This window comes from Anolis carolinensis, chromosome 1 (assembly GCF_035594765.1).
Source record: "Anolis carolinensis isolate JA03-04 chromosome 1, rAnoCar3.1.pri, whole genome shotgun sequence".
Lineage (NCBI taxonomy): Eukaryota > Metazoa > Chordata > Lepidosauria > Squamata > Dactyloidae > Anolis > Anolis carolinensis.
In genome coordinates this window covers 83351566-83371723 of record NC_085841.1, presented here as the reverse complement: position 1 = coordinate 83371723, position 20158 = coordinate 83351566, and the positions used below count along the sequence as shown (strand labels likewise).

Genomic DNA, 20158 nt, shown 5'->3' with positions numbered 1-20158 from the left:
AAAGCAAATAGGAGGGAATTGAGGAAAGACAACTCAAACTTAACATTGGGCTCTCCAATCCAACAAATTCACAACACTGGTTTAGATAGTTAAGGTTTATTTCAAGAATCAATATTTTATAGAACTTCAGAGTTATGCAGGCAACAATAAAGTGTGCACATGAAAAAATGTTTTTAATATATATTTGTTAATCCTTATCTGAGGTCTATGGGACTAACACAGAATGTAGGGAGCTTGTTTGCTGCTTAAGATAATACTTTGCAGCACTGTATGTAACCATAACTTTTTCTTGTTGGCCCTAGGCACATAATATTGCAGCATTTCTAGTACAGCACAAATGAACACGGCTTAGCAAACAATCCAGGCCATAGGGAGATGTCAGCTACTGTCAAGATGGAGTTTATCAGGCTCACTAAAATATATAAGCATACAGCTGAATATTTATTTTTTATTTTACACCAATAATAGTTTAATTAAATTTTAATGCTTTATCTGTTTTACTGAAGTGAGCTCTTCCCTGGATCTTTGACATTTTTTTTAAAGCTATCTTGAGTCACAAGGCAGGAGGAGCAAATAAGTAAGTAAATAAATATATAAAAAACCCACATCATTACCAGTCAACAAAAACCTTGTCAAATAAAAACAAAATGGGGTGAAATGTTGTTGTTTTTTTGGAGTAGAAATTTGATAATGATTACCAGTTAAGCAATAGCTATACATAGATAGGAAAATAATGGCTATACAAAATAAAGAAAGAAGGAAGCAAATTCATTTTTGCATGCTTTTTCCTGACCACTTGTTGGCTTGTCCTCTTGGCCATTCCCCTACTTCACCAAATCATAGTCTCAGAAGCTGGCAAAGGAACTGCATGGGTGCAAGGTTTAGTGGTTTGAGTATTACACTAAGATGCTGGGAAGACCAGGGTTTGAATACTTGCTTAACCATGGAAACCTACTGGGACATTTTGAAGATCAACTCTCTCAGCTGCAGAGGCAAATGCAAACCTCCTCTGAAGATGTTATGTCAAGAGTTGCCATACATCAAAATGACTTTAAGGCACTCAGCAACAACTCAGTTATGTAAACCCTCTGGATGACCACACAGACAAGTCAGACTCAGACAAAGTAGAAAGTAATGGCAAAATTCCTTTGACTAAATCTTTCAAAGAAAACCCTGTAATAGGGGCAAAGCTGACAAAGCATAACAATAAATAATTACCTTTCTTTTATTTACCCTTTCAGCTGATTGTGGACAGTGTTAAGCCTGGAGTCATCCCTGTAGTGTATGAGCCGAGCAGCAACACCTTGGAAAGCCTTCTTTTCTGTGTGCAAAAGGCCCTGGATGGCCAAGCATCGAAGAGTATTGGGATTTTTAGCAATGGAAATTCCAGGGGGATTAACCTGCTTCAAGGTGGGATTCATTTAAAATAGTAATCCAAACTGATCACACATTATTTGGCCTTATAGAGCAATACTCCGTGGAGAAGATACATATATTTGGCAAGCTTGTTTCCTCTGATAATACACTTTAGGCAAATAGACAAACATTGTTCTGATTCATTTCTTTCATAGTGCAAAAAAATCAGAGAAAATTATATGACATTCTATTGTTAAAATAAAACAACACAGTTTGTTATTATTAATAACACTAAATCCTTATAGACTCCCTTGAATTCAAAATAATTTACTTAGCAATCTTCTGCTCTCATCGCTATTTCAAAAGCAGCAACACTTATTTTTTATTCCTGTTAAATTCCACATGTTTCATGGGATGTGCTAGTCAAATGTACAGGGCTTGGTAATAACTAGTGACAACTAGTTATTTTTAATTAATCCCCTAAACAAAGATATAACTATGTAACATGTGCAATCAGACCAAGATTCATGGACTTATACAAAAAATTATCAACTGTGCCAGGTTTAACAAGGTTACATTTAACAGTAGAGGCAGGCTTTATGATAACAACCTTCATGTCTTTGCAAAGAGGGAATGGGCATAAGAGTTTCCTAGCCAAGTTCTTACAATCTAAACAACAGAAATAGCGAAATAGGAGAAGTGTTAGGAAGTAAATATTACCTGTCCAAACGTATCTCCCCCTATGAACCATCCTGAAGTTTAAGATTGTCTGGGGAGGCCCTGCTCTCGATCCCGCCTTCCTTGCAGGCGTGATTAGAGGGGACGAGAAACAGGGCCTTCTCAGTGGTGTTCCCTTGGCTGTGGAATTCCCTCCCCAGCGATATTAGATCAGCCTCCTCCCTTCTGATCTTCTGCAAGAGACTGAAAACGTGGCTTTGTGACCAAATCTTTGGAGAACTTGTGCAACCAACATGTATGGAATGATGTACAATATCTTTTGGAACAGCCCAGATTAGGCTTGTGGATTATGTGATTAATTGTGAATGTATTGTTTTAAATGTTTTTATTGTTTAAATGTATGTTATAATTTTCTTTTAATGTCCATTTGAATTGTATACTGTTTTTAAGGCATCAAATAGTTGCCTATGTGTAAAGCCGCCTTGCATCTCCTCCAGTTTTGAGAAAAGCGGGGTAGAAATGTCATAAATAAATAAATAAATAAATAAATATTAGAATATTGAAAATAATTTAGATGTACCCTAAAAGTTGTTATGTAGCCCAAAAATTGTTCTAGTTTGTGTGATTCTTTGGGATTCTTAATTGAATAGGCCAGCATTTATGTCATTAGATAGTTCCCAGTTAACCCATGTTTTCCTTGTTGTCTGACATAATTTTGTTCAGGCTACAGAATCAACATCAAGACCTTGCTTAAACCTGAAGTGAGAGACTTTTGGGAGAAGTTAAAAAGCTGTGTCACTTCTGCAGAAGAGGGTGGCACAATAGATATCTTTGTCCCTTTGTCAGCTTCAGGTCAGTTCTGTTTGCTTAACTTCTCCTGCTTTGCTTACAAAACTCTTTAAAGAAACACACCAAACTCATATGTATTACATTATGCTTTAAACATCAAACACTTGAAGAAGCTGCAATACATTATATAAATATTCTGTCACCTGAGATAACTATGACTGATGTCTAGAAGTGCCTGGCACTGTTTGTCAGTTACTTATCCTTTCTGTTTATGTTGTCAGGAAATCCTCACAGTTTAACACACTCCGGATTGTACTCCTGTGAGCCACTAATTTTTAGCCTCATCGATGCTGGCAATATTTCTTTCGGAATTGAACTGAGGTCCTATGTTGACACTGCTTTTACCAGCTACTTTTCATTTTTTTTCACTGACAATGAAAATCTGTGTTCCATCTCATTATAAAATATCTGTATTAAGATTTGGAGATGAGATTTCTGTCAATAGATCTGAACAAGACAAATCAGGCTTTTTCATGTATAATATACAATTACTTCATCTCTAATGCAGTGGTTCTCAACCGTCCTAATGCCACAACCCCTTTATACAGTTCCTCATGTTGTGGTGACCCCCAACCATAAAATTATTTTTGTTGCTACTTCATAACTGTAATTTTGCTACTGTTATGAATCGTAATGTACATATCTGATATGCAGGATGTATTTTCATTCACTGGCACAAATAACCAATATGCCCAGGGGCCGGGCTGTGGTGCAGGCTGGTAAACAGCTGCTGCAATAAATCACTCTGACCATGAAGTCATGAGTTCGAGGCCAGCCCATGGCGGGGTGAGCACCCGTCAATTAAAAATAAAATATAGCCCCTGCTCGTTGCTGACCTAGCAACCTGAAAGATAGTTGCATCTATCAAGTAGGAAATAAGGTACCACTTATAAAAGTGGGGAGGCAAGTTTAACTAATTTACAACGTTGGAATGAGGAAGTGAGGAAGTGCCATCAGAGTGGATCAGGGGTCCCCAAACTAAGGCCCGCGGGCCACATGAGGCCCCCTGAGGCCATCTATCCGGCCCGCGGCCTACCCTGGGCGGGAGGGAGGAACAGCCAAGAGGAGGAAGGCTGCTGCTGCTACTGTACTGCTTCTTCTTAAGCGGTGCTGCTTCTGCTGGCTTGGCAGCAGGCGAGCGGAGGAGGGACTTTAGGACCTGCTCGCTCTCCTCCTTTTCCTCGCTTTCCTTCCTCTTCTCCCGAAGCAGCCTCCACCATCACTTTGGAAGAGAAGGCAGGAGAGGAATAGGAATAGGAGGACAACGACGAGCGGGCCCTCCTCTGCCCGCCGCTTTGGAAGATGAGGAAGAAAGGAGAGGAAAAGGAGAACGGCGAGTGGGCCCCTAAAGTCCCTCCCCCGCCCGCTGCTTCAGTCATCAAGACAAACATTGTTTTGAAGGCTTTCATGGCTGGGATCACTGGGCTGCTGTGAGTTTTCCGGGCTGTCTGGCCATGCTCCAGAAGCATTCTGTCCTGACATTTCACCCACATCTATGGCAGGCATCCTCAGAGGCTCTGAGGATGCCTGCCATAGATGTGGGTGAAATGTCAGGGGAGAATGCTTCTGGAGCATAGCCAGACAGGCTGTAAAACTCACAACAACCTTTCTTAACAATCACTAAAAGCCTTCCAATTCAAGAAGAACACAGAATTTCAACCCATATCAGACAGGAATCAACTAGGGGCATTTAGCATGTCAAAAATTGCTATAAATTTAAAATTGGTTGTATAACATAATTATACAATTCTCCTCCCACACTGCAATAGATTAAGAGGAAATTAAAAGTTGAAAATTAATATAAAAACTGCAAGGGAAAATAGGATAAAACAAAATAATATGAAATCAAACTTTTGGGGGAAAGCCACAAAAGCCACAGGCGTCTTTCCCAGACTGGGTTAAACAAAGCTGCTTCTAGTAAGTCAATCCAGGAAATGCAGTATATTGACACAGTGGAGGTGTCCAGGCAAAGGTGATCAACATGGGAAATGGTTATAAACCAAACTATAGATCCCAGTGTTTCATAGGATGGAACCAAGGCAGGTAAAGTGACATCACTCTGCTATAATTACGCAATGCATTTAGCCACTAAGGGCCCTTCCACACAGCCATGTGACCCACAATATCAAGGCAGATAATCCACAATATCTGCTTCGAACTGGGTTATCTGGGTCCACACTGGCATATAACCCAGTTCAAAGCAAATAATGTGGGATTTTATACAGCTGTGTGGAAGGGGCCTAAGTCACCTTTCTTCACATATTACAGGCCCTTCCACACAGCCCTATATCCCAAAATATCAAGGCAGAAAATCCCACAATATCTGCTTTGAACTGGGTTATCTGAGTCCACACTCAGATAATGTGGGATTTTCTGCCTTGATATTCTGGGATATAGGGCTGTGTGGAAGGGGCCTCTGAAAAAAGAGAAATACTGAGTTGAGCTTTATCATACATTTAAAATACTATTATTAGTATTTGTTGTTGCTGCTGCTGCTGCTGTTGTAATAGTAGTCATACAGCAGTATTCCTAAAGGAAACACATTGCTAAATTTCTTTGAAGCTGTGAGGTCTGTTGGAAACTAGGCAAGGAAGGTTTATGTATCTGTGGAAGGTCCAGGGTGGGAGAAAAAAACTCTTCTCTGTTAAAGGCCAATGTGAATGTTTCAATTGACCACCTTGATTAATATTGAAAAGCCTTGCAGCTTCAAGGCCTGGCTGATTCCTGCCTGGGGGATCAAATATGGAACCGGACATTGACCATCTTATTAGCCAAAAGCAGGCTCATAAGATATGTGCAGTGTGCATATACATTTGTTCGTAGTTTTTTTAAAAAACTATAGTCCGGCCCTCCAACAGTCTGAGGGACAGTAAACTGGCCCCCAGTTTAAAAAGTTTGGGGACCCCTGGAGTGGATGATGAAGCAGCTGCTCCCCCCTGTGGCCAGAATCGAACATCCCCTCAGGAGAAGGTTAAATTGCCTCTGCGTCTGTCTGTCTGTTGTCTCTGTCTCGGTTCTTTTTTTTTTTTTTAATATGATCTCGGTTCGATGTGTTTATGGGCATTGAATGTTTGCCCTGTATGTGTATAATGTGATCCGCCCTGAGTCCCCTTCGGGGTGAGAAGGGCGGAATATAAATACTGTAAATAAATAAATAAATAAATAAATAAATAAAATTGAATATTGGTGGAGTTGGAGGGGGGGTGATTTTGTCATTTGGGAGCTGTAGTTGTTGGGATTTAGAGTTAACCTACCTCTACCAATGATGGAATTGAACAAAAATTGGCCCACAGAACTCCCATGACCAACAGAAAATACTGGAAGGGTTTGGTGGGCATTGACCTTGAGTTTTGGAATTGTAGTTCACCTACATCTGGAGACCACTGTGAACATAAATAATGATGGGTCTGGACCAAACTTGGCACGGATACTCAATATGCCCAAATGTGAACACTGGTGGAGTTGGGGAAAAATAGATATTGACATTTGGGAGTTGTAGTTGCTGGGATTTCTCTGCCAAAGGGGTGGCAAGAAAATTGTGTTTCTGAAAAGACTCCCAGAACAGCTCTACATTTAATAAAAAGAGCATCTGCTCTTGCAAACTTACAATTCAAAGATATAGCACAAAGGGGGGTGTGGGGAGAAGGGAAGGATGTGAAGGAAAGAGGGAAAAATACATTGTTGTAATGGTCAGAGAAGTCATAACAAAATATTTTCCCGATTAAGGTTGTGGAAAATAATTCTCTAAGCATAACGTTAATGTAGGCATATGCACATGAGAGGATGAAATGAGATCTCAGTAAAAGGTCATCGACTCTTCTCAATTTCCAAAACTTCTTATATTAATATAGTTATATAAGAAAAATCTGTTACAAAAACGTGTACTGAACTATGAATAGATAAATACAAGTGTACTTCCATTAGTGAAGTTGATGTGTTCCTAGTATTACTTCTTTAACAGAAACTTCAGTACTGGAGGTGGAAATAACATGGAAAGAATAGACATAGGTCTCAAAACCATAAAAGAAGAGCAGTTCAGTGTGATTCATTTTATGCAAAACTAAGAATACAGAATATATGTATTGTTGAATATACAGAATATACCTTTGAAATGAAACAATGTAGTCAGATAAGTCTTGCATGATTAAATCAAAACATTTCAAACCTTCTAGAGAGCACTTGAAGGCTTCTTCCAAAATGAATCCAGTGCTAACTTTTTTCTTTCAGCAGCTTCTACTTTTCTTATAATTTTCATTTTAGCGAGCAAATATAGAGATCTATGCTTTGAAAAAACATGCTTGGTGAGGCAAGCTTTTCTGCATTTGCCTTTTATGTCTGGTTTACTCTCATCCATGCTCGGTAAGGATTTTTATGTTTCCCTTGTCTGTTGTAGGCAGTCACATAGAGCAACAGTAGGATTTTAAGAGTAGAATCCTGCTCTTTCCCAGCTCAATTTATGTTGCATTTTAGCTTCAGACATGCTGCTGTGTCCCAACACCAAAAGTCTGTGCTTCTCCAGTTCTCCTTCACCAGGGCTGTGGCCAAGGGGAGAGGGGATTTAGGGGTTCAAGCTGCCTGCAAAATTTTTCAGGTTTTTTAAAAACTTCATTCACTCATGAATTTTAATGGGTTAACCGGGCTGTGGCGCAGGCTGGTGAGCAGTCAGCTGCAGCTAGCTGCAGCAAATCACTCTGACCAAGAGGTCATGAGTTTGAGGCCAGCTCGGAGCTGCGTTTGTCTCTGTCTTTGTTCTATGTTAAGGCACTGAATGTTTGCCTTATATGTGTAATGTGATCCTCCCTGAGTCGCCTTTGGGGTGAGAAGGGCGGAATATAAATACTGTAAATAAATAAATAAATAACCAAATCCCCATGAATGTCCGCTGACGTTTATCTGTCTTGAGTGTCGTGATGCAGATGCCTCTTAAAGAGCCACATACAATTAGTAAAGTTAACAAATGTTTATTAAATGATATTTTGAACTCGGAAACAGTTCAGTGTTTCAATCAAAAGTAAATGTCTTTGCTTAGCTTGATAATCCGGTTCAAGGGAGACCAAAACGTTCACTGAAACAAGCGCCACGCTAAGCTGTGGCACAGAGAGTTAAGGAAGAGCCAAACGCTCTCAAATAATGAGTGCAAACGATGCCGTTGTCAAGAGCCAAGTCAAGTTCAAAAGCCAAAAGGGGAGCCACCGAACACCAAGCCAGGAGCAAACATTGCCGTCGTCAGGAACTAAACCGGATTCAGAAGCCAAAGAGGAGCCAGAAACGCCAAGCCAGGAGCAAACACTGTCGTCGTCAGAAAGCAGACCAGATTCAGGAGCCAGAGGGAGCCAGAAATGCCAAACTAGAAACGCCAAGTCGGAATCGCCAAGCCAGGAGCAAAACGCTGTCGTCGTCAGGAGCCAGACCAGATTCAGAAGCCAGCCAGGAATGTTAAGCCAGAAACGAACGTTGTCGTCAGGAAGACAAACTGGATTCAGGAGCCAAAGGAAGTCAGGAACGCCAAGCCAGAAATGAACACCGTTGTCGTCAGGAGTCAGTCCGGATTCAGGAACACGAAGCTGTACAGCCAGGACCCAAGGAGAACAGGCAGCAACAAAGCAATGTCCCCAAAAAGACACCTTGCCTCCTGCAAGGAACCTTCACTTTCAATTCCACTTTTAACTTACACCTCGGAGTCCGATGATGATGAGGCGTCCACCCTGTCATCATTATCCACAGCTGTTCTTGATCTCATATGTGAACCTCGCCCTCCAATCACTCCATCTTTGTTAAAGACTTAGATCTCCCCATGTCCCTGGCATACCAGTAGTATGCCAGTCTCCCGATGTATCCTCAGAAACTGGTGCTGCACACACATTTACTTGAGTCCAGCCTGCAGCCTCTTGCATCCCACTCTCAGACCCATCATCCCCAGAAAAACCCTCAAATGTTTCATCTTCCGAGGGAGCAGTAAGTATTTCCCGGATCTTCTTTCTTTCCCTTTCCTCATCTGACTCCCGAGTTGACCTCTTAGTTCCTCTACTTTCTGTTAACCCATCATCTTCCAGCATTGACTCTTCTTCACTAGAGAACCCTTCAAACATCATCCTCAGTAGGAGCTGTAAGTATTTCCCGAACCCGCTTTACTTGCTGTTCCTCATCAAGCACCTGCTCAACATTATCCCTTTTTGTCCTACTAGCAATTTTACCAGTAGTACCAGAACTGCCCCTTGGTGCAACTACAACATTGAGTGTCCACTGAAGTTTATCGATGGAGCCTGATTTCTAAATTATTTTGCGTTATGGAACTATTTTTCATGATTTGCTAAAAAAAGGCTTCACCCCCCCCCCCCCAAATTTTTTTTCTGGGTATGGCCGTGTTCTTCACTGTCATCTTACGCTTCTAATAATGTTCAGACCGTCAGAGGATGGGGAGGAAAGGGGGCATAGATGAGTGTAAAAAGACTTTGTAAAAGGAGTTTCTTTGTTAGGGGCATTGTTAAGAGAGGTATGCAAATATATGAAATGTTTTTTGCTCTCCAATATTTAACAAAGTTTAAACTTACATGTAAGTTATGTGCTATAAATAAGAATCTTTGCTGCTTTCTACTTTGTTGATGTACAATTATTATATTAATAAAGACTTTAATTTTCCAGAGGCAGGACTGGAAGTCCTTTCTCAGCTGTCTCGTTTAACTGGCTTGCTCATAAGGACCCCCACAGGAATAGCAACTGGATCATATCAGCACAGTACGTAAAGGTGTGTGTGTGGGTGGGTGTGGGTGTGGGTGTGGGTATGGGTGTGTGTGTATTCTGTGTTTCTCCCAGCATGGCACCCAGGGAGGCTTACAGCAAAGTCAAAACAAGATGGAGCTAAACCAAACCCTGGTATCAAAAACTAATTAATACACAATTGAACAAGCTGTCATTAATTTTTTAAAGTATGAAATAATTTTAAAACATTGTAATAAAGTTAAAAATACAGCACATGCACACACCGAAACACACAGACACACAAATATCTTGCTGCATAACCAATAAATCTTAAAATGTCTGTATTATACTGCTGCCAAAATGAGATTAGAGAGCTTCCCATCTAGTTGTGACCCTATAGTTAAACATGCTATATAGTTTTTTATTTGGCTATCACAACAGGAATTTTGGGGGTGGGGGATATAAAAGTGGGACTCAGGGATCACATGAGCCAATGAATCACAATTTGCCCACCCCGGCTTTAGCACTTGTAATGAAGAGGAATGATGGACATCAATTGCAACAGTGTAAGTGGCAGCTTCCAGAATCCCTTATTCATTTATCAGAGTTTTGGTATTAAATATTTGGCGTGAATCAGTTTAAAGAATTCTGCATTTTATGGTGTTTTATTGTATTTGTATATTCCACTGCACTATTACGTGCTTGTAAGCCACCCGAGTCCCATTTTGGGAAATGGTGGTGGGATATAAATAAAGCTGCTATTATTGTTGTTGTTGTTGTTGTTGATGTCACAAATACATATGTGTTGGTTTTTCTGCCTTTCATACATTTCTTCTTGAGATTGAATGCCTGCTAGGACAACCTAAGCGTAACCAGTCCCTGGAGGGACTAAGGACAATTCAGTTTCTATAATATTTGCTAAAAAGGTGTTATCTTGAATGTATGCAGAATAATTCAAAGGGAATGATATCTTGCTGTCATTACAGTCCTCAGTGAATGGCTGGGAAATCAGAAAGATGCATTTCCTCCATCTCTCTACTTCACTGACGTAAAGCTGCAGGTGTGGCTTAGGTTCACAGAACTTCTGGAAGATGCACTGAAAGCTGTCAGAAAACACTTAAGACCATATTTCTCTGATTTGAAGAAGAATATAACTGGCAAGATTCTTGGTAAGCCCTTTATGGAGGATTTGGGAAGGGGGGTTCAAGACTATATAATAGAGAGGATTTTTCAAATTTGTCTGAATTGCAAAGGCTTTTATGTCTGTTGCCACCAATACGTAGAGCAGGGGTCCCCAAACTAAGGCCCGGGGGCCGGATGCGGCCCTCCAAGGTCATTTACCTGGCCCCCGCCCTCATTTATAATATAAGATTTTTATATCAGTTTTAATAATATAATATATTGTATATACATATGATATTGATAATAATATTATCATTTTATACAATATAATATTAATAATAATATCATATAATAATATTAATTATTATATTAATAATAATAAAGCACTGAGCTGGAAACCGAAAGGTGCCAGGTTCAAAACCCGGGAGCGGCGGGAGCACCCGCTGTTAGCTCCAGCTCCTGCCAACCTAGCAGTTCGAAAACATGCAAATGTGAGTAGATCAATAGGTACCGCTCCAGCGGGAAGGTAACGGCGCTCCATACAGTCATGCCAGTGGCCACATGACCTTGTAGGTGTCTATGGACAACTCCGGCTCTTCGGCTTAGAAATGGAGATGAGCCCCAACCCACAGAGTCAGACGACTGGATTTAACGTCAGGGGAAACCTTTACCTTTTTAATATTAATTATATGTTATATATTACATATAATATTACAGTAGAGTGGTATAGTTCAATATAGTAATATATCATGCTAATATTGTGCTATGCTAATAATATAATATATTGTATGTACATACAGCTGCTCTGAGTTCCCTTCAGGGTGAGAAGGGTAGGATATAAATGTAGTAAATAAATGTAGTAAATGAATAAATAAATAATTTTGGACTTAGGCTCGCCCAAAGTCTGAAATGACTTGAAGACACACAACAACAACAATCCTAATTAACCTATCTCATTAGCCAGAATCAGGCCCACATTTCCTATTGAAATCCTGATAGGTTTATTATGTTGGTTAAAATTATTTTCATTTTTAAATATTGTATTGGTCTTTCATTGTTATTGTTGTTGTTTTGCACTACAAATAAGACATGTGCAGTGTGCATAGGAATTTTTTGGTTTTTTTTTCTTCAAATGATAATTTGGCCCCTCAACAGTCTGAAGGACTGTGGAGCGGCCCTCTGCTTTAAAAGTTTGAGGACCCCTGACGTAGAGGATTCGAATTCACTACCTCTACCAACGCTGCCACCAATACTTTATTCAGGAGCTTCTTCTAGGTTAGGATATTTGAGAGACACACACGTGATACTTTATGTGAGGAGAAACAAGAAATTGTTCTTTATTTGTAGTTTCAACAGTAAATATGTGTGATAGTTTCATTAACATTGAACAGTAAAGATGCTTAACGGTTTCATTAAAGGCTTATGCTTTTCTCTTCAAAGGATGTTCATATAACTTGGTTCCTTCACCAAGGAAACACAAACAGGACAATTTACTTTTAAATCCACTTTTCCTGGTATTTAAATAGCAATACTCTAGACTATAGAGTTCACAAATATAATTCTCAGCCCTTCCTTTCCTGACACTTTAACTATATTTCCTCAAAGAGGCATCCTTTTTAAAACACTGTGTTTGCTATGCAGACAGATTTGAAAGGGAAGGGCAGTAGGCGGGATCATGCAAATTCCACACCAATGGAGAACTCAGAGATGCCTGCCTGTGGTGGAGGAAAATGCAAAATCTAGGATGAAATGGTCCCCAAATGAAATCATTCCTTGGGTGTTGGGCCGTAGCGTTTGGGGAGGACATTGGCAGGGTTTGGACTACATGTTCATGGAGCTCGCTGTAACTGCAATGTCAGTGGAAAAGAGTGACTTGGTGGCTCCCCAGCACTGGAATTATAGCCTGTTTGTGGAGGCCAGAGGCTGTCTATGTGAGCGGACACCCGTGCCACATAATCACATACGGGTTTTCACTTTTATTATGGATACAGATAAGATATAGATATAGATACATAGATATAGATGGGATTGTGGCCTAAATCTTATGTGTTCTTGATCTGACTCACCACTCTCGACTCCCTGGTTCACTAGAGAGGCCATTTACAGGAAACTTAAATGACACTCATTTCAGAAATGGTATCAAGTGCATTCATTGGACAAATCTTTTTAATATTCATTCTTTAAGTAACAAAACTGACAAATCATGAATTTGCATAGTGGGACCTACCAGCATTATGTCACACCAGCTTCGACACCATGGTGAAATGTGTTCAAAGAATTAGTTGATGTCCTTGGTGGCTGAGAATTTGCTGTTGTAACTGTGATGCTGTTTCGGTTAGGTCTCATCACACAAGTTGATTTACTGCAGATTGTATAAAGCAGCAAACATCATAAATTGTCTAACATTTTTTCATAAATTCATATATACAGGTCACATTATGTTTGATGCCCTCAGCTGGTATGAAGTTCAAGATAATCAGAGAGTAGCCCAGGTTTTGGCTGATGGATTAGTTGAACTTTCAAGAGAAAACCATGTAAGCTAGGTTTGTTGTTTTCAAGCATATTACATGTCCCAGTGTTTTATTTGTTGTTTAAGACAGTGCTGCTCAAAGTGGTCTGGTGTCTGAAAGGTTGGTGGTTTGAATCCATAGGACAGGGTGAGCTCCTGCTGTTGGCTGCAGCTTCTGCCAACCTAGAAGTTCAAAAACATGCAAATGTGAGTAGATCAGTAGGTACCACTTTGGCAAAAAGGTAACGACATTCCATGCAGTCATGCCAGTCACATGACCTTGGAAGTGTCTACAGACAACGCTGGCTCTTCGGCCTAGAAATGGAGATTAGCACTACCCTCCAGAGTCGGACTTGACTAGACTTAATGTCAAGGGGAAACCTTTACCTTTACTTAGAAGCACTGGTTTAAAATTTCTTGTTACTGAAGGAGGCTGCTGTCAAATGTCCCTGTCTTTGGTATGAAAGAATATTCTTATTGTGCTGGTGCTGAGACTGAACGCACCACAGACCTGGGACTAATTCATTCAGCCATCACTGATACTGCATCATTGATATAGCATTCTATAGAAAGCAGAAGACTTTGAATGCAGAAGACAAGGGTGCTTTGAATGCGATTTCCTGCTTCTTGGCAGGGGGTTGGACTGGATGGCCCATGAGGTCTCTTCCAACTCTACTATTCTATGATTCTATGATTCTATGATCTGAGAAAGGACAGGGCAGATCTCATGGGACAAGACAGCCCACTTTGTCAACAACTCCCTACTGCCTGAAACTGTGCCACATATTGTTGAATGTTAGGTCCAATTGTTTTATTCAGCAAGAAAAATAGAGACATTATGTGTCAAAACTAACAGTTCTGATCTAGGGTTTTATTTTTGCTTTTGTTTTGGTGGGGTAAAATCCCCAACACCCCATTATTTCAGGCACCTTTGACCTAATCGTGCAGAAAGCCCCAGAAAATGTCAAAATATGTGGAAATAGTCCCCAAAAGATATTTATAACTCTGCACCACACTCAAATATCTGTATTTTCCTTGGCAGTCCCTCTCAAAATGGTGACAAGTTATGCGATATCACAAAAATGGATATGTAAGGTATGTGGGCTTGCTGAGAGAGTGTGGCCAGTGAGGGAAATTAGCCCTTGGAATGGATCCCATGCAACTGCCCACACTTACCCAGCTGTAAGTGATGGCAAGTAAGAATGCCTCCTTTCATTGACAATGTAGTCTTAGACTGGTTGCAAAAATATGTTGTGCCAATCTGCTACTAAGAACATGAATCTTCTTTCTTTTAGTGCTGCTAAAAATTAATCAAGGACAAGTAAATGGAGGATTTGGGCATAGCGGTTTTGACTCAAGAGTATAGGGAACCTTGATTAAGCTCATGGAGATGAAATCCTTTCTTTTAGAACAGCTGTCCCAAGCCCTCCATGTGCTCGCCCTTGTGGTATAAAATGGAATATGAGACTCCAAAGGCTATGGTTAGGAGAATAACTTATTGCATAACTATGTTATCACAAAGGATTGGGAGTTTGATTCAGGGGCACTTTTCACACTGCACTAGTATAGCATTATGATTCCACTTTAACTGCCATGGCTCTATCCTTTGTAATCCTGTGATTTGCAGTTTACAGAGGGGCATTTAGAATTCTCAGCCAGAGACCTCTGGCACCTCTACAAATCCCATGATTCCACAGGATTCAGCCATGGCAATTAAAGTAGAGTCATAGTACTATAATTGTACGGTATGAAAGGGCTCCAGGTGGAGAATATGCTCCAACTTTGTACTGCTATCACTGGAGCTGCCATTGGACAGAATGCTTTTTTTAGTGGCAGTTAAAAGTCTACTGGATCAGACAGTCGAATACTGCCATTGTGAAAACAACATTTATTGTCATGAACTGGACTTGTCTTGACTGGGCAATAACCATGTCTGCTTGAAGAAAGGATGATATACGTACTTACCTTTATGATTTCTTAGGAAAATCCTTTGGAATTTCTATCATTTTTCCTGATGAAGAAACATGCAAAAGATAAAGAGCTTAGAAAAGAGGTTGCCATGACTGAAAACAACTTAGAAGCAAACCTTGAAGGATCAGTTAAGGTACAAAAGAATTATTTTGGACATTTCCTGGAACCAATTTTTTATTATTATTATTATTATTATTATTATTATTATTATTATTATTATTATTATTATCATCATCATTATTATTTGATACTAAACAAGATTAGTACACAGCAAACAAGATCACTATGCTGGCTGTTGTATTGGGTCACATGTCGGACACTTCCCAAGTGTGATGTATCAGCAAATAATGCCAGCAGTTCCTAGTAGGGTGGTCTTTTGCAGCTGACAGATGTTTGTTGTTGTTGTTGTTGTTGTTGTTGTTGTTTGCATTTAAACATAAACCATTGCAAAAATGACAGAGTAAAGTAGAATGTCTGTTATGGAGAGCTTACTTACTTACTTACTTAAGCGATTCCTCATAGTTCGAGGATGATGGTCTTCCAGTTGTGGGGTCTTGAGGGTGAATTCTTAGGTGGCTGAAGAGACCTATTCTTGATCTGCATGTTCTACTGCAGTGAGGACATCGGTTTCCAGGTGGAAGGCGGTCCCGGTCAGGGTTGGCTTGATGGACCTTCCTCTTGGCACGTTTCTCCCTTAAGCCCACCATCCGTGCCTCTTCGAACTCGGCAGCACTGCTGGTCACAGCTGACCTCCAATTAGAGCGCTCAAGGGCCAGGGCTTCCCAGTTCTCAGTGTTTATGCCACAGTTTTTAAGGTTGGCTTTAAGCCCATCTTTAAATCTCTTTTCCTGCCCACCAACATTACGTTTCCTGTTATTGAGTTCGGAGTAGAATAACTGCTTTGGGAGACAGTGATCGGGCATTCGGACAACGTGGCCAGTCCAGCGGAGTTGATGGAGTAGGAGCATCGCTTCAATGCTGGTGGTCTTTGCTTCCTCAAGCACGCTGACATTTGTCCGCCTGTCTTCTCAAGAGATTTGTTGGATTTTTCTGAGGCAACGCTGATGGAAACGCTCTAGGAGTTAGGGTTATGGAGTTAGAGTTATGGAGAGCATCCAACACAGAAAGATAAATACATGTTCTAATAAAAGAACGAGGATCCACCTGGTTACAAGGGCATAGCCAGACCCTTCTGTGATCCTGCTCACTTCCTTGAAGCAATAAATGACTGTGCAGAGGCCTTCAGAAGCTGCTCAATAAGTGAGAAGGAGGGAGGAAATACCACCCACACAGTTCTCAATAAAGAGCATATGCTCACATAAGAAAAATGTATACACATGTACATCCCTAATATGATCCCAGCTGTTAAATACAGATTACTTATTCCATTTATTAACATTCAAGTTGACACTTGCTGAATAAATTAATTCTTACAAAAATCTCTTTATTACAATCTGTTGCCATATAATCCAGAAATCCTGCTATTTTTCTTAGCTGCAGTTACATACAATGTAATTTGATAAAATGTGTGTTTGTTCTTTGCTGAAAGTAGGTGAATTCCACTGACCTACATTCAGATTCACTCACTACACTTAGACACAAAATGGGACAGGAAACACTCTTTGGGACAAGCATACACTGGGCAGCAAAATAAGCAAGGCACTGAATCCTCCACACAATCATTTCCACAATCATAGAATCATAGAATCATAGAATAGTAGAGTTGGAAGAGACCTCATGGGCCATCCAGTCCAACCCCCTGCCAAGAAGCAGGAAATCGCATTCAAAATATAATGCGAATATAAAGTCTGGTGTTCACAGTAATACCTCTACCATGTAACTGGTAAATACTTTGGAACCTGAATAACTTTTTTAATGGCAGCAAACCTCTGAAAAAGAGGGTATTTATTATCTCTCTTTCCAGAGATGAATGAAATTTCTCAATTTGTTGTTAAAGCTGGGCTGAAGCCCAAGCACATCTGCCTGCTCGATAGAGAATGAATATAATTTCATCTCTTTGCAGTTTTCAGTATCTCCATATTTTATCTGGAACATTGCTCTAAGACAGATTTGGAATGTTTGAGTAAAGAGAAATGAAATAATGGCAGTTAAGAACTTTAAAACCAAGTATGTAATGATTTCTAAAAGTTATTTACTGTGTTCATTAACCTGTTCTTAACCATCACAGTTCCTATTACTGGGTGAAAGTAGTAGATGAGTTTATAAAAATATGTTCCCTATTTCTCTGCTTTATGATCTATGTGGTTAATGTGACAGTAAAGTATACATTTTCTATTATGGATCCTCTAGTTCAGTGGTTCTCAACCTGTGAGTTCCCAGATGTTTTGACCTTTAGCTCCCAGAAATTCTAACATCTGGTAAACTGGCTTAGATTTCTGGAAGTTGTGGGCCAAAACACCTGGGGACCCAAAGGTTGAGAACTACTGCTTTAGTTAAAATGAATACTAGTCCATGTCTATGGTAGAAAGAAAAGCTATTTCTATATATAAAGCTGAATCTCTGTCATTGTATAGGCTGTCCCCGAGTTACAAACATCCGAGTTACAAACAACTCATAGTTAAGAATGGGGGTGAGACAACAAGAAGTGAAAGAACTCTACTGTTAGGAAGGGAAATGCACTCATGGAAGAATTATCCTGGGGAAAAGGTGTCTCAACTGAAGCTTTCTCACCAATCCTTGTTTCCACAACTAGTCAAATTTTCCAAAATCCAATTGTCACAGGGACAAAATCTTCTGAACACAGGCACAGGCAGCAAAACAAACATCTCAGGGGTATTAACTCTTCCCTATGCTATCTAAAGCTTAGATACAAGAGTGTGTATACAAGAGTGTGAAATAACTCATGATATTATTTATGAAAGCTATGAATAAAGAACTACATTTAATGGTTAGATATAAATTAGAGTAGAGCCACACTGAATCCCATCTTGGGAGAAAGGTAGGATACAAATTCAACAGATTGAAGTTATTATCTAATCTAATTATCATGCTGTTGTTTATATTTAATTGTAGATTTTAAAAAAATGCAAAATCTATATGTCATTAATGTTATGCAGTACTCTTTATAATATATATTCATTTTATATGTGAATGGTCTATTGGCTCAGCATGAATGAACTGCTGATGGATAGATAGATAGATAGATAGATAGATAGATAGATAGATAGATAGATAGATAGATAGAGTCAATGAATTGATGGGATCTTTATAAGTGTTTACATGCATATCCTTTGATTCAACTGATCTACTCCAGCAGTGACCAAGTAAGTGCATACAGAAATAGCAATTCAAAAGGGGTTTAAGATAATGTTGAAATTTTAGCTAGGACCGCAGATAGAGAGATTAATGTGTGGTGAATTTTTGCTAAACCAGATCAGCCAGGACAGAGAATAAGCATGCTGAGTTCAAAAGAAAGCCAAAGAGGTTTATTCAGTTTGGCCAAAACTGTCAAATTAACCATACAGATCACAGATTCAGTTGTACCAACAAGCACTTCAAAATGTACACACATAAATTCACAGAAAAATACAAGACATTTATGCAGCTATTCAGACTTTCGTTGCCTCCCCCTGATTGGCTGAAAACTGTGCTAAGATCTACGTAGAGATTGTCTAGGGTTTTCCTGATGTTACTGGCGGGAGGAGGAGATCCTCGTGGCAGAAAGAAGAATAGCTTACTATTTGAGGATTTAAAGGTCCAGTCCATTTCAGAGACACCCCCTGGGAGGGCGCAAAACTGGGGGAAGTGATGACTTGGGTATGCAGATGATTTCTTGATTTTCTTAAGTGTCCCGTTCTGTAGAGACAAAGGTGCAAGACCCACAGGACAAAAGGTGGCAATTCCAAATAACCAGAGGTTGGGCTGCCTATTCAGAAGGCTAATGTATTCATATTTGTTTAACCTTGTCTTCCATCAGAACGGCAGCCTCTGCTTTAGTTGAACAGGAACATATCTTAAGGTCATCTTGGGTACAAAAGGATAATCTATCTCACATATATACACAAAGGGTTTGATATCATTTGGCTTGGGAGATCGCTAGATTGTTAATTGTATAGTGATCTTTGTTCCTAGGAGCTTATGCAAACAGGGGGCATGGGGACAGCAGTTGCCTTTAGGATTCATTTGATACAAGTTTATACATTTATAAATTGATACAGTACAGAAGCAATACAAGTTACACAAAAAGTATTGTTTTTATCCATTAATTAAAGGGTTTAGTTTTTAAAATATATATATAGCTGATGCTGAGGAAAGCTGGGATTCTTATCTCAACCACATCTGGAGGACCATATATTTTTACTCCTAGTTTTGGTGTTGCTGCTCTCCTTGTTCCCCAAAGTTTTAAGAAATACAAGAACACTTGAAAGTCAAGAATTAATAATTTAAAGGAATTTCCCAATCCAGGCTGTTGGATGAAATAAATAGAAATACAGCCAACATATGTCTCTATGCTTTCATTTTCAGAATGGCCGGCTTTATGAGGACATAGTAGACAAGCGCAAAAGCTTTGCTAAAGAGCTTCTGCTAAGTGAAAAGAACTATGTACACATTCTGGAAATTGTAAGGGATGTTTATGTCAAGCCACTGAATGCAGCCTTAACCTCAAATCGAGCCATCCTAAGCTATGTCAGCATTCAGCTCATCTTTGCAGATATTTTGGGCATCTTACAACTGAACAAGTAAGTTGCCCTACCTTTGAAGCATGTTTAAATTCATTTTAGAAATAATTAATGTTCTCATTCCAAACAAAGCAAATGGCTTCAATGCAGTGTTAAGTATTGTCAGAACTTTACATTTGCTGGGGTTAGGGGCACATTAATGACTGTTCATTTTTTACCTGAGCAAGAATCTCTAGGTCCTCCAATGTGATTCTATGGTAAAATTACAGTGGAAGGACCCAGACATTCTTTGATAGGTGTTCTCTCAGCTCTTTAAAAATGTTAAATTCGTGGT

The 20158-nt window shown here is 39.7% G+C and overlaps 1 protein-coding gene across 8 annotated transcripts in view; it reads left to right on the top strand.

The window, feature by feature from the left end:
* Positions 1-20158, top strand: part of ect2l (epithelial cell transforming 2 like) — a 69400-nt gene that overhangs the window by 18796 nt on the left and 30446 nt on the right. For all 8 annotated transcript variants that reach the window (XM_008114508.3, XM_062978095.1, XM_008114507.3 and 5 more), the window contains 7 exons: positions 1242-1410; positions 2758-2886; positions 9526-9618; positions 10569-10751; positions 13135-13238; positions 15195-15317; positions 19670-19884. In XM_008114508.3, coding sequence (XP_008112715.2) covers positions 1242-1410; positions 2758-2886; positions 9526-9618; positions 10569-10751; positions 13135-13238; positions 15195-15317; positions 19670-19884 — 1016 coding nt within the window. The remainder of the gene's footprint in view (positions 1-1241; positions 1411-2757; positions 2887-9525; positions 9619-10568; positions 10752-13134; positions 13239-15194; positions 15318-19669; positions 19885-20158) is intronic.